Source organism: Helianthus annuus, chromosome 9 (genome assembly GCF_002127325.2).
Source record: "Helianthus annuus cultivar XRQ/B chromosome 9, HanXRQr2.0-SUNRISE, whole genome shotgun sequence".
In the NCBI taxonomy this organism is placed as follows: domain Eukaryota; kingdom Viridiplantae; phylum Streptophyta; class Magnoliopsida; order Asterales; family Asteraceae; genus Helianthus; species Helianthus annuus.
Genome location: NC_035441.2, coordinates 12,714,011 through 12,727,489, shown reverse-complemented (window position 1 = coordinate 12,727,489; position 13,479 = coordinate 12,714,011). Strand labels below are relative to the sequence as shown.

Genomic DNA, 13,479 nt, shown 5'->3' with positions numbered 1-13,479 from the left:
ATTCTCAAACTCACTCTAAAAATCTATCAAATACAACACAAAATGGATTCCAAGTTCCCGTTTTTTTCTCCCCTACCCGACTTTCCCGACGATGAAGATTCATCGTCAAACGATGGTAGTTTAATTTTCTTCCAAAATCTCATCCAACAAGCGGAGCTACTAGACACGGGATCGTCTAGTAAAAAAAGTTGTCCGTCGAGATTGTGTGGGAGGCCACAAAACACTCATGGCCGATTATTTTGTCGAAAATCCAAAATTTAATGCCGATATTTTTCGTCAGAGGTTTCGTATGTCCAAGTCTTTGTTCCTAAAAATTGTTAATGACGTGGAAGCGAATAATGAGTGGTTTCAAGAGGGCTTGGACGAGAGAATGAAGAAAAGTTTCACGCCGTTGCAAAAGGTTACTTCTGCGATTAAACAACTTGCAACCGGTAACCCACCAGACAAAAACGACGAGTATTTAAATATGGCTGAAAGGACATCTCTTGAGTGCCTTGAATATTTCTGCGAGACGGTCTGTACAATGTATGCCGGTGAATTCTTACGTAGACCAACGAGCCACGACGTTGCGCTATTGTATCAGGCTCATGAGGAGAGACATCACCTACCTGGTATGTTGGGTAGTCTGGATTGTACACACTTCGTCTGGAGAATGTGCCCCACAGAATTGAGTGGACAATATATGAGAGGCGATCATCAATACCCGACGGTTATGTTCGAGGCGGTGGCGTCTCAAGATTTGTGGATTTGGCATGCTTTTTGTGGTCCGGCGGATTCACAAAATGACATCAACGTGCTGCAACAATCTCCGTTATTTCTTACTCAACGAAACGGAACAACGCCAAATTGTCCATTTCAGGTGAACGACCACTTATACAAACGCGGGTATTATCTTACTGATGGGATCTACCCTAGCTGGTCCGTGTTTGTGAAGTCTTTTCCATATCCTCACATCCCGAATGAAAAAAAGTTCAAGAGGCAACACGAGGCCGCAAGAAAAGATGTGGAACGAGCGTTTGGTGTGTTAAAGGCGAAGTGGGGAATACTAAATCGTACAATGCGTTCCAAAACGGTGAAAAAGATAAGGTCCATCGTGTATACGTGCATTATTTTACATAACATGATTATAAAAGACGACGGAAGGGCGATAGCACCGGTATACATTCAAGATCCTCCAGTCGAACCCGTGTTCGATGATACAGCTTATAGCGAGCTCATTGACGAAGAAACGCATTGGAGACTAAATCACGATCTCGTTGAACATCTCGGACGTTTAGATCTACCTCACCTTGAAGTGAGTTCCGACGACGAGTAGTTTGTTTTTATATTTTTCTAGTTTGAATGTAATTTTTATTTTTCTAGTTTGAATGTAATTTTTATTTTTAATTTAATGAAATGTCTTTTATTAAATTTTATTTAATTTTTATTAATATTTTTTTTTAATTTATAAACATGCATAATTGCAACAAATAAAAAAAACAAAAAAATAATAAAAAAACAAGTCCCCTAAGAGAGGAGTGCTGCTATCAAATTGGAGTGTGAGGGGAGTTTAAGAGGGGAGTTGACGCGGCATAACCTGATTGGGTGTGCGTAAGAGAGAGGACTCCCCTAAGAGAGAAGTGCCCCTCTCACCCTTATTTATTTATTTTTTATTTTTTTGAAAGATAAGAGTCTACTTTGGTTGTGAGAGCAACTTTCACACCCCCTAAAGCGGGGGCCCTAGCCAAGTCTGCTAAGACTACGTTCATTTTTATGTAATTTTGTTATAATCTATTATGCTTCATGCTTTAGGAGTTGGAAAAATTAAATATTTATTCTAGGGATTATAAGAAGTGGTAAAATCGGAAAGTTTTTGTGTAACTTCCTATTATTTTCGTTGAAATTTAAGACTATAGAAATCTTATCTTTTTCTTGACCAAACAAGAGGCTGGAGGTAGTCCACGTAATTGCATGTGCTTTTTTTTTTTTTTTTTGGTTTTCCAAACAAAATATCTAACTCCTGATGGTTCTTCATCTCTTTTTCCATACAGCTCACTGAACTTTCCCCCAATCACTCAATATTTCATTCCATTCCATTTGATCGTTGATGCATTCATTCAATTCAATGGCTTCTACTTCATCAGTTCCAAAAAGCTTCAAGTACGATGTGTTCTTGAGTTTCCGGGGTGAAGACACCCGCAAAACCTTTGTTGATCATCTCTATGTTGCTCTTGTGAATAAAGGCATTATTACTTACAAAGATGATGAAACAATCGACAAAGGTGAAAGGATCAAGGAGCAGCTAATCAGATCCATACAAGACTCGAGATTTTACATAATTGTATTCTCCAAGAACTATGCTTCTTCATCGTGGTGCTTAGACGAGCTCGTGGAGATTATCAAGTGCCAGAAGACATCCGAGCATACTGCTTACCCCATCTTCTATGATGTGGAACCCACCGAAGTGCGCCACCAAAGTGGGGCATTTGGGGAAGCCTTTGCAAAACTTGTTGCTAAACATGAAAAGGGTAGCGGGATGTTCTCCTTCTTGAAATTGTTCACAAGGAAGAGGAAGAGGACGTCGGAGGATCTGGTAACACTGCATTTGTAGAAAAAGTTTCTTGATTTGTTAATAATATTAAGAAAGTTTGCATTTCGCCAAACAGGAAAAGGAAGAGGGTGTTGGGAGATGGAGATATGCTCTAAATGAAGCAGCAGGCCTGGCTGGGATGGAGTTGAAGAACACTGTTAATGGGTACATGTATCCTTCACTTTTGTTTCTTTACACTACTACAAAAATAATTATTTATTATGGTCAAATCCATAGCAAATCGATCTGTAGCAAACACCCATTTTGCTACGGATTTGCTACAAAAGTGATGCGTAGCTACAAGTCTCGTCGCTAATTGATTAGCTACGAAAATCATATTTGCAACGGTTTTAGCTACAAGAAGGGACATCGCTATTTTGCTACTTATTTTGCTACGGATATTTTTTGCAATGGAAAATCCGTAGCTAAGCCGTAGCAAAATATGTTCATAGCAAATTCGTAGCAAAGTTGCGACGGAATTTTTTCCATAGCAAAACTCCGCTGAAACGTGTTTATGTAGTAGTGTTATAATCTGTGTTTAATAGGGACATCTCATGTTTCATGTGGGATTCTGAGTAATCTAATTGAATCTTCTTTAACACACAGCCATGAAGCAAGATTCATCCAACAAATTGTTAAAGAGGTTTCACGAAAGCTACATTTCTTTAATACAAGCACCGATGGAAAATTAGTAGGGATGGAAACCCGGGTAATGGACATGGTTACATCTTTAGAAATTGATTCTGATGATGTTCGTATGATAGGGATCAAGGGGATAGGAGGTGGTGGGAAGACCACTTTGGCGAGAGCTGTTTTTGATTATATATCGACCAGGTTTGAAGGTAAAAGCTTTGTCGAAAATGTAAGAGAAGTTTCGAAAGGCTCTGGTTTGAAGGAGGTGCAAAGACACGTCCTTTCAACTGTGTTAAATGATCAAAGCATTGTTGTACCAAGTGTTTCAGACGGAAAAAATATGATGAAAAAGATGATGGGTAATCGAAAGATTCTTCTAGTTCTAGATGATGTGGATGATATAGGGCAGCTGGAAGCGTTAGCAGGTGAGCCTACTTGGTTTAAGACGGGAAGTAGAATCATCATCACAACAAGAGATGAGCAAGTGTTGAAGGCGCATCGAGTGAACTTTATTCATGATGTCAATCTGTTATCTGATGGGGAAGCTATTTGCCTCTTCAGTAGGTATGCATTTGGGAGAGAGATTCCAAATCAAGGGTATGAAGAGCTATCAAGAATGGTAATACATTATGCTGCTGGACTTCCATTAACAGTTAAAGTTTTGGGTTCATTTCTTTGTGATAGAATTAAGAGTGAATGGGCAGATGCCATCGGAAGATTGAAAACAATTCCTCTTAAAGAAACTCTGAAAAAATTGGAATTAAGCTTTAATGGTCTAGAGAATGATCAAAAAGAAATATTTATGGATATTGCTTGCATACTCAAAGGTAAAAGGAAGAAGGAAGCAATCAGAATACTTGAAAGCCGTGGATTTCATGCTCAGATCGGTCTAAGAGTTCTTGTACAAAAATCCTTGATAACTTTATCTAAGGTTGAACTCTATGATGAAGATGATGTTGAGAAGTTGTTCATGCATGACCATCTAGAAGAAATGGGCAGGAATATCGTTCGGCGTTTGCATCCTGATGAGCCTAGTAGACATAGTCGATTATGGATTAAAGAGGAAATTGAAGATATATTGGTTAATGAATTGGTAAGGTTCAAGTTTATATGATGGTGGAAAACTAGAATATTTTTATTTGTTGTTACAAAAATTTCATATAAAGTTTTTCTATTTATAGGGTAATCAAGAAACAAAATGTATAAAACTCGAGGATACAGATCTCAATCCAGCAATTATTATGAAAGGTCTTGGAAAGATGAAGGACCTCAGATTTCTTTACGTGAACCCTGGTAATTTCAAAAGGGAAGTTGTCGATGAAGTTAGCCAATACTTACCAGATTCTTTACAATCACTATGTTGGCGTGAATACCCTTTTTATTGTTTGCCTAAAACATTTCGAGCAAATAAGCTTGTTAACCTTGAAATGGCAAGGAGCAATATCTCTGAACTTTGGGAAGGGGGAGAAAGAAAGGTAGAATAATGGTTGATCGGTTGTTTTGCATAATGCATATAATGTTATATTTTGTATTACACTAATTAATATTCATCTGTTTATTCCTCATGACAGGTTTTTAATAAGCTTAAATTCCTTGACCTCTCCTATTCAAAGTTGAGAACCTTTGACCTTACGGTGACTCCACATCTCAAGCATTTAAATTTCCAAGGATGTAAGGACTTTGTAGAACTCCATATGCCGGTTGAATGTTCGAACCTTAAGTTCCTCAACCTCGGTCGTACTAAGGTGAGTAACCTTAACGTTGGGATGATCCCGTATCTCGAGCATTTAGATCTCGGAGAATGTTTTGACTTTGTAGAACTACAAATGCCGGTTGAATGTCTGAACCTCAAAATCCTCCATCTCAGTCTTTCTAAGGTGAGTAACCTTAACCTTGGGATGACTCCACATCTCGAGAAGTTAGATCTTAGAGGATGTGCTAACTTTGTAGAACTCCACATGCCCGTTGAATGTCCAAACCTCAAAATGCTCATGCTCTATATAACTAAGGTGGGTAACCTAAACCTCGGGCTGACCCCAAATCTCGAGAAGTTAGATCTTGATGCATGTAATGAGTTCGAACTCCACATGCCCGTTGAATGTCCAAATCTCATATACCTTAAAATCAGTGGTTCTAAGGTGAGTAACCTTAACCTTGAGCTGATTCCAAATCTTGAGATATTAGATCTTTCAAAATGTTATTGTCTGCTAGAAATTCATGCTCCAGTTGGATGTCTAGAAAAGCTTGTCTACTTTAGCTTAGACACTCACTCAAATTTTACAACTTTTATGTATTACTCACCGAAGAACCAAGCTACATCAAATATAATGGCACAATGCATACATATATGCCCACTGCACCCCAATAATAAATTGCCAAAGTTTGGGTTTGAATTGGAAACAGATGAACCTGCATCCTCATGGATGGGAAATCTTTTCAAGCTTATTTATTCTGGTCTATGCCCTTGCAAAAACCTCGAATGTTGGTCTGCAACTATTTGTCGTTTACAACATTTAAGAGGGCTTGAACTTAAAGGCAGTATTCCTGGGAGTATTTCTAGGGATCTGTGGCAGTTAGAAAGTCTAGAGAAGCTTTCATTGAGGGAGGTAGAGATTCAGCATCTTCCGGATAGCATTTATATGTTGAAACATCTGAAATCACTTGAAATTAGGAATTGTCAGGATATTGAGCAGTTACAAGAAGATATATGTAGATTAGAGTGTTTAGAGGAGTTAGAGCTATGCTATTGCAAATCCTTACGAGATATTCCGAATAGCATATGTAAGATGAAATCTTTAAAACACTTACTTCTTGATAGTTGTTATAACGTTAAGAAATTGCCCGAGAAACTTGAATGTTTAGAATGTTTAGAGAAGTTAGACCTAAAAAAGTGTACATCCTTACGAGATATTCCAAACAACATATGTAAGATGAAATGTTTAAAATGTTTAAATCTCTTTGGTTGTGATAAAGTTGAGAAATTGCCAAAGGAACTTGGGGGTTTAGAATCTTTGAAAGAGTTATATATAGTCGATGCGGGCATAAATGGTCTTCCAGAGAGCATATTTCAATTGAAAGGCCTGCGTATTATTGGGTCTAGAGGTCAGCTTGAGTCGTGTGGTTTTACATCCTTCACAGAATTACACCCAGGAACAAATTTTGACCTGTGCGCAGTAGAGCTGTGAAAAAACAAGGCACTCAGAACATGAACATGAGTCTCCGAAGGAATGGTTTGGATTAAAAAAACAAGTATTCAAAGTCCAGTCTTTGTATAGTTACGTTTGTTATTATGAATGTAACAGGGACCTTCTTTCTGTTAGTAATTTTACATCCATTTGAATTTTTTCAATTGTTTTTTCAGCTTTTGGAGCCTTATTTGACTTATAGCCAGCTATGACTTAGACGTTGTGTTCTGTTTGACTAATTAGATATATTTGGATTATCTGTAACCGACAAGGGGCTAAAATGTTAACACGAACCGAACCGTGCAAGGCGAGGCGGGTCCGGGTTTTAGCGGGCATCACGGGTTGCCAATGAAATGGTTTTGGGCCAGATCAAGTGGCTGCAAATCAGAATCTGATTAAAACGTAAGTAACATGGCTGCAAAATATCAAACTTACCTAGCTAGAGAATGAACACGGCTGCTAAAGACAACCAAACAGAGATGATCCAACTTGAATGATTTGTATGCAATATATTTTGATGGAGATTTGTATACAATTTTAGTCTGCAAGTCTAACTGTAGTAATGCATAAAGAAGTCGGATGGTTTGTGTTAATCGATTGAACGATTGGTTTAACTCTTAAAAGAACTAGGTTTAAATTTTAAAACACTTCCATGGTTTTTTCAATGAATCTTGGCGGGTCAGAACCACAACCTGACCAAACCCATGAACTAGATGTTAGAAATAATTTAGTATTTATCCTAAGTTTAGTTATTTACTTATGTATTATTATTGTAAACCTAAGTGTTGGCGGTTATAGTGGTTAATTGTTGAACCAACATGTCGGTTCACAAAAAGCTGTAATAACTACTTGTGTTCTTTGTGTTTGTTTTATTTTAGCAAGGGTGATTGCATAGAAAGTATTGCTGTGGTGGGATTCTATCGGGTTACTACACATTGTTAAACCCATTTAGAGTAAACCCAAACCCAATAATTCATGTTCAGTTCGTGTCGGGTTTTCATGTCGTGTCGACAATTTACACCCTTGTTATAAGTGACAGTGAGAGTATCAAGCACCTTCTTTATAAGGTAGCCTATTTATTGTACCATTTTTTGGGAAAAATAACCCTTAAAGAAAAGAAAACTAATACAAAATCTTATAATTGGGCTTAGAGCCTGATTTGGACTAATCACAAGGAAATAAATAATCCATCTCCAATGGGCCAACATAGGCCCATCTCACAACACCAAATTAAAAGCCTAACTAAAACATCATTCAAATATCCAATTTATATCTTTTACAACCCAACAATCTAATAATACACAAAATTTCCAAGTTGGAGATGAAAGAACTCTTGGGCCAGCCTTGTACAAACGCCATCTATTGTACCCCAAAGAGCCCACAAAGATATCCAGCTTTTCAGGATGGTGCCAATCAATCTGGTCCAGTCCAAAAACCCATATTTAAAGCCCATGAATGAAGATATAATCAACCCATTGGACCTTGTCATCTCTATTAAATCTATGGTTTGTTTATGTAGCAAACCAAGTCCACAGATCTATCTATTAAGCCCATGGAGTTTGTCTCTTCAGCCCAACATACTCACATTAAAACCGTCAACAAAATAATAAGCCCATACCCTAACAGATTCCAGTTGCCTATCATAATTATAAAAATATTACACAATCTGGGCCGCCCCACCCAAATAGGTGAATAACTACAAAAGGTGGCCCATACGAAACATTGAATTGGCCCAAGGTGCAAAAAAAAACAAATCCACCAACCGACCAATGGCCCAATTTATTATTCCCAGCCCAATTCAGATAGACCCCCTACCATCCGGCCAGACACTGCAATACTCAAGAATATGTAATTTAATCAAAGAATTTTGTACCATGCTCTGTCGTGTGATCAATTGAATGTGACAATTATCACAAACAACACAAGGTAATGATTTATTCGTTTCCTGCATGGTAACCAAACAAGACTATGGAATGTAATGATTCATTTCATTCCTTTGTCGATTTCATTACCTGGTCCATTCCATTCCATTCCCTAATCTATTCCATTACGCCATACCAAACAGACCCTAAATGCTTCATCCCAATGTAAACTACACCGTTATCATTCCACACGAAAAAGGGCAATTACAAAGCAATGGCAGGTAGTCGGGCAACAAGTTGCTTCATCCCAATGTTACTTTGGCTTTTTAATGAAAATATCATTATTATTTAAAAAAAAACATTAAATGCTTCATCCCAATGCAAGCTATAAAACGAAGTACTTTAAACTAAAATTTCAACATTTGCCTTGTATATGGTAATGTAAATAACAAAATAAAAACAAATGCACATTACTCCAGACTGTGAATCACGAGGCACTAACAGAAACGATATCTCTGTTTACATCTCTCTACTGAGAAAATATATCATGTTTGACAAACTGCAACTTAACTGTTCTGCTCATTTTTTGTCTTATAGCTGTTTCCTCAAACTATGTATGAATATATACATAAACTCCTATGTGCATAGAGCTTGTAACAGGTGTAATGACGCAGAATGTAAAGTGTTTGCAAATCATATAACTTTAACATGCATAATGGTCACATGAGATTGCTATCTATAAGGGTAGGGGGGGGGGGGGGGGGGGGGCAATTCTGACCCTAATAGCATACAATGGGTCGGTATGGGTCTTTTTTAAATTAGATTGGGTGAATTTGGGTGAGGAAATTTAGTTAAGGGGGTCAAATTGGGTTATTTAAAAAATAAAATGATTTATCTACGGGTCAGACCGGGTTGAAAAATTAGGACGGGTCAGTTAGGGTTGAAAAGAAAGAAAGCACGGGTTGAACAATGGGTTATCTTCTTCATTCTTCAATCTGATTGAATCAAACCGACTACTGCCAGAAGAAATCATAAAAAGAACTACCGCTGCCAGATCAAGCTGTCATGGGTTAAATTTGATGCCCCAACACCTCTTAATTCCGTATAATTCTGTTTCTCCAGTTGCTGAATATCCAAATTACAACCTAATTTCAGTTTTCCGGTAAGTTTGTTCAATTGTTGATCACTTGTTTGGAGTTTTAGGTGCCGATCGGTGAAGAATTTATCGGTTTTTCAGGTTAATTGTGTTGTGTTCATGATCGATCGGAGTAGAAGTTTTGGATCTTGTGTTTCAGGGTTTGTAGTTTTGTTCAGAGGTTAGTGAAATGTTTTCCTATAATATAATATTTGAATTTGAACACAAACAGTTAGCAGGTATCTAAGCTTTCTATGGATTTTAAACAGGTTTTAAAAATGCAGCTCTAAATTGGCAAAAGTGGAAGGTCTTTAATGTGTATTTGTAGCTGTTTGTTTTATGTTGTTGCTTCTTTTGCCTGTTTTGTTTTGCTAGTGGCTTGCTAGCTGTTCTTGAGTTCAGTTAAAGTTTGTTTGTTGTTTGTTCATGTTCTTGAAGAATGCAATTGACTAGTATTCTTTGTGTTTGATTATTTTAATCCGAGTTGAGATCATAACATAATTTCTAGTTTCCTAAGCTTCTTTTTGTATATACTAGTAATTAAATTGTTTATTGATATTATTGTCTACTTTTTTTAGTCAAATTTCTATCCCCATATTCTTGCTTTAGTAATCTTAATTTCTATATATATGAAGTTGTCTACAGCTGATTTAAGATCTTAATGTTTTTTTAGTCAAATTTCTATCCCCATATTCTTGCTAGCTGCAAATGGTCTTAAAGAATGCAATCGATATTCTTTGTTTGATTTTGCTCATGAGATACCTGAAATTTCAGTATCCGCTCTGATTGTTTTGATCCGAGTTGGGTAATTTTACTGTATATTCAGATTGTTGTCTACTTTTTAGTCAAATTTCTATCCACTTATGTCTATAAAGTTGCATACAACTGATTTAACTGTTACATTGTGTGTTGTTATTATATATGTTGGAGATCCTATATTGGTTTTACTGAAATACTGCAAATGGTTAAAAACAAACTGACCCGACCCGAAACCCATTCTGACCCCGGGGCCGTTCTGACCCGGACCCGTTCCGACCTGGACCCGTTCTGACCCGAACCCCTTTTTACCCGAACCAAAACAACCCTTTTTATAATTGACCCGTTTTGACCCGAACCCGTTTTGATCCATGACCCGACCCGACCCGACCCAACCCGTTTGCCAGGTCTATATAAGGGACAGGCATCAATCATCAACTGTACGAAATGCCCCAAGCCCAGATAAACACTCAAAACACAATAAATCACACTAGCCCTTCAGGTTGTCCTCGATTGATATATTGAGATCCGAGAAAGCTGACTTAATTGCAACAATATCTTTCCACATCCCGACAGTTTTTGGCTTTAACGAGAATGATTGTCTGGCCACTTGATTCTCGTGGATAGATTTAATAACTCTAACCCAAAACGCCATCGGATACTCTTTAAATTTCCAGCACCACTTGGTGAGTAATGCTAAATTCGTTGAACGAATATCTCCAATCTCGAGCCCTCCATGACACTTAGGAGCTCCGATTCTCTTTCACGCGATCCACTTTATTTTCTTTTTTCACCCTTAAAACCCTAAACGAACTTCCTACGAATGCCTTCGAGCGTATTTGCCATCTTCACCGGTATTTTAAATATAGAAAAATAGTAATTTGGGATAGCCCCCAAGACGGCTTTCGCCAGCGTCACTCTCCCTGCAAAAGATAGGCAGTTTGCCTTCCAGCTCGACAATTTGGAGTTGAATTTATCGATGATGGGCTTCCAATGTTTGGAGTTCTTCATGTTTGCGCCGAGGGGTAAGCCCAATAAATTAAAAGTAAAACTACCCACTTGACAATTAATCTTTTGGGCCATCCCATGTAATTCATCTTCTTCAGCGCCCACCCCAAATAAAAAGCTTTTCGCCATGTTCACCTTTAGTCCCGAACACAAGTAGAAACATCTAAGAATTAGATTTAAATTCTTAATGTTCTACTCACTCTATTCTCCCAGGAATATCACGTCGTCTGCATAACAAAGAAGACAAACCATAGGGCCCTCGTTCGGTAACAATACACCCCTGAAAATCCCAGTGTTTACCGCTTTTCGCATAATAACATCAAGGGCTTCCATCGCCAATATAAAAAGCAACGGGGACATAGGATCGCCTTGAGGAAGGCCCCTATATAACTGAAATTCCTCTGTCGGCGAGCCACTCACCAAAACCGAAGCCCGGCCCGATTTAAGGAATGCATTTATCCATTTCCTCCAGATTTCCGAAAAATTCATGTTCTTAAGGTTGGAAAGGAGGAGATTCCAGTTAACCGAGTCGTAAGCCTTCTCAAAATCAACCTTAAAAATAAACATTTTCTTATTCAAGCTTTTGGCCCAAGAAATAATCTCGCTAACAATGAGGGGGCCATCCAGAATCGAGCGCCCTCCGATGAAAGCCGATTGAGTATTAGAAACGTACTCCCCCACAACCGACTTTAACCGATTAGCAAGCGTCTTTGCAACCACTTTGTATATAACTCCAATTAGCGAGATTAGACGGAAGTCCTTGATTTGTCGAGGGTCTTGAATCTTTGGGATGAGAGAAATAAACGAGGAGTTGCATCCAGGTGGTAGTGTCTGACATTGAAAAAACTGATCCATCATGTTGACAAAAAAACGGTTCTAAAGTCGACCAGAATCGTTTTATGAACCGAAACGTGAACCCATCCGGCCCCGGGGCTTTGTCCCCCCTAATCCCAGACCGCTTTCTTCACCTCCTCCAATGAGAATCTCGACACCAAGCCTGCACCTTGAGCCTCCAAAAGTTTCTTGAAGTCGACATTAGATATATACGGCCTTTTAATTTTTCTTTAAGCAAACTGCTTCTTAAAAAAGGCCATAACCTTCTTTTTTATTAGGTTGGGGTCAGTGCTAACTTCCCCGCCCACTACAGAGGATACATTGTTTACTTCTTTCTTTGCAGAGGATACATTGTTTACTTCTCAACACAACATATGAGAGCATCTCCTCATTCTTTAGAGGATACACTGTTTACTTCTTTCTTTGCAGCTGGTTTTGTACATTGGCTTCTAAAGTGACCTTTTTCTTTGCAGTTCCAACATTCAATGTCTTTTTTGTTCTTTGACTGCCCCCTTTTTATGGACTTTGACCTACCTCGATTAGTTCCTCTATCGTTTCTTCTTCCTCTACTTCTGTGTGCAATAAAGAACTAGAATTTTCATTATTGCTTCTCCGTCTAATATCTTCATTTATAATCAAGTCACGAATAATCTCAAAAGTGAGTTTGGTAGTGCCAGATGCACTACTAACAGCCGTGACTGTGCCTGACCAACTGTGGAGCAAAGATGATAGAAGGAGGAGCGCTTGTACTTCATCATCAAACTTTATTTCAACTGAGGCTAAACGAGAGATAATCGAGTTAAACTCGTTTATGTGAGAGGTAACCGACATGCCTTCCTTCATCTTTGAGTTAACCAATTGTCGGATAAGGAATACTCTGTTTGAAGCAGATGGTTTTTCATACATGTTGGACAAAGCTTTCAATACACCGTAAGTAGTTGTTTCATTGACAATGTTATGCGCAACACTCTTTGCCAAAGAAAGCCTAACCACAACCAAAGCTTGTCTATCCAACAACTTCCATTCTTCATCATACATGTCATCTGGTTGTTGTCCCAACCTAGGCAAATGCAAACCCTTTTGATACAACAAATCTTCTATTTGCATTCTCCAAAATCCATAATCACTACCATCAAACTTGTCAATATTGATTTTACTATTTTCTGCCATTTTAACGAACAATTACCAATTTGCTACAAACTAAACAAATTTGTACTGCTAAATGATAATTATACTAGCGGAAGCAATAAACGGAAACAAACACTTATCTGTTTCAAGCTTTGAAATGGCACTGAGAAAAATAAGGATGGTTGATAAAAACTTTGTCAAAGATTGAAGGGTGTTCCAGCAAATAAGGGGCAAATAAGGGAAACTTGATTTTTTCCCTTAAAAGAAAGAAAAAAAACAGAACACGTTTGTGTTCTTCTGTAACGCCCTAACACGTTTTAACCGTAAAAGACGCAGCGGAAATACGTACCATAAAATTTCTTTCATTAT

At 38.0% G+C, this 13,479-nt stretch overlaps 2 protein-coding genes across 2 annotated transcripts; both read left to right on the top strand.

Moving 5' to 3' along the window:
* The first annotated feature begins 2,104 nt into the window (after nt 1–2,104).
* On the top strand, nt 2,105–2,590 carry LOC118481657 (disease resistance protein RPV1-like). Its single transcript, XM_035976829.1, has one exon. It carries the CDS (start codon nt 2,105–2,107, stop codon nt 2,588–2,590), a length of 486 nt encoding a protein of 161 aa, XP_035832722.1.
* Nucleotides 2,591–2,613: 23 nt separating this feature from the next.
* LOC110877208 (disease resistance protein RPV1-like) lies at nt 2,614–6,500 on the top strand. The gene is made up of 4 exons (XM_022125372.2): nt 2,614–2,734; nt 3,176–4,295; nt 4,384–4,677; nt 4,774–6,500. Exons 1-4 carry the CDS (start codon nt 2,709–2,711, stop codon nt 6,385–6,387), a joined length of 3,054 nt encoding a protein of 1,017 aa, XP_021981064.2. The 5' UTR covers nt 2,614–2,708; the 3' UTR covers nt 6,388–6,500.
* The last annotated feature ends 6,979 nt before the right edge of the window (nt 6,501–13,479 follow it).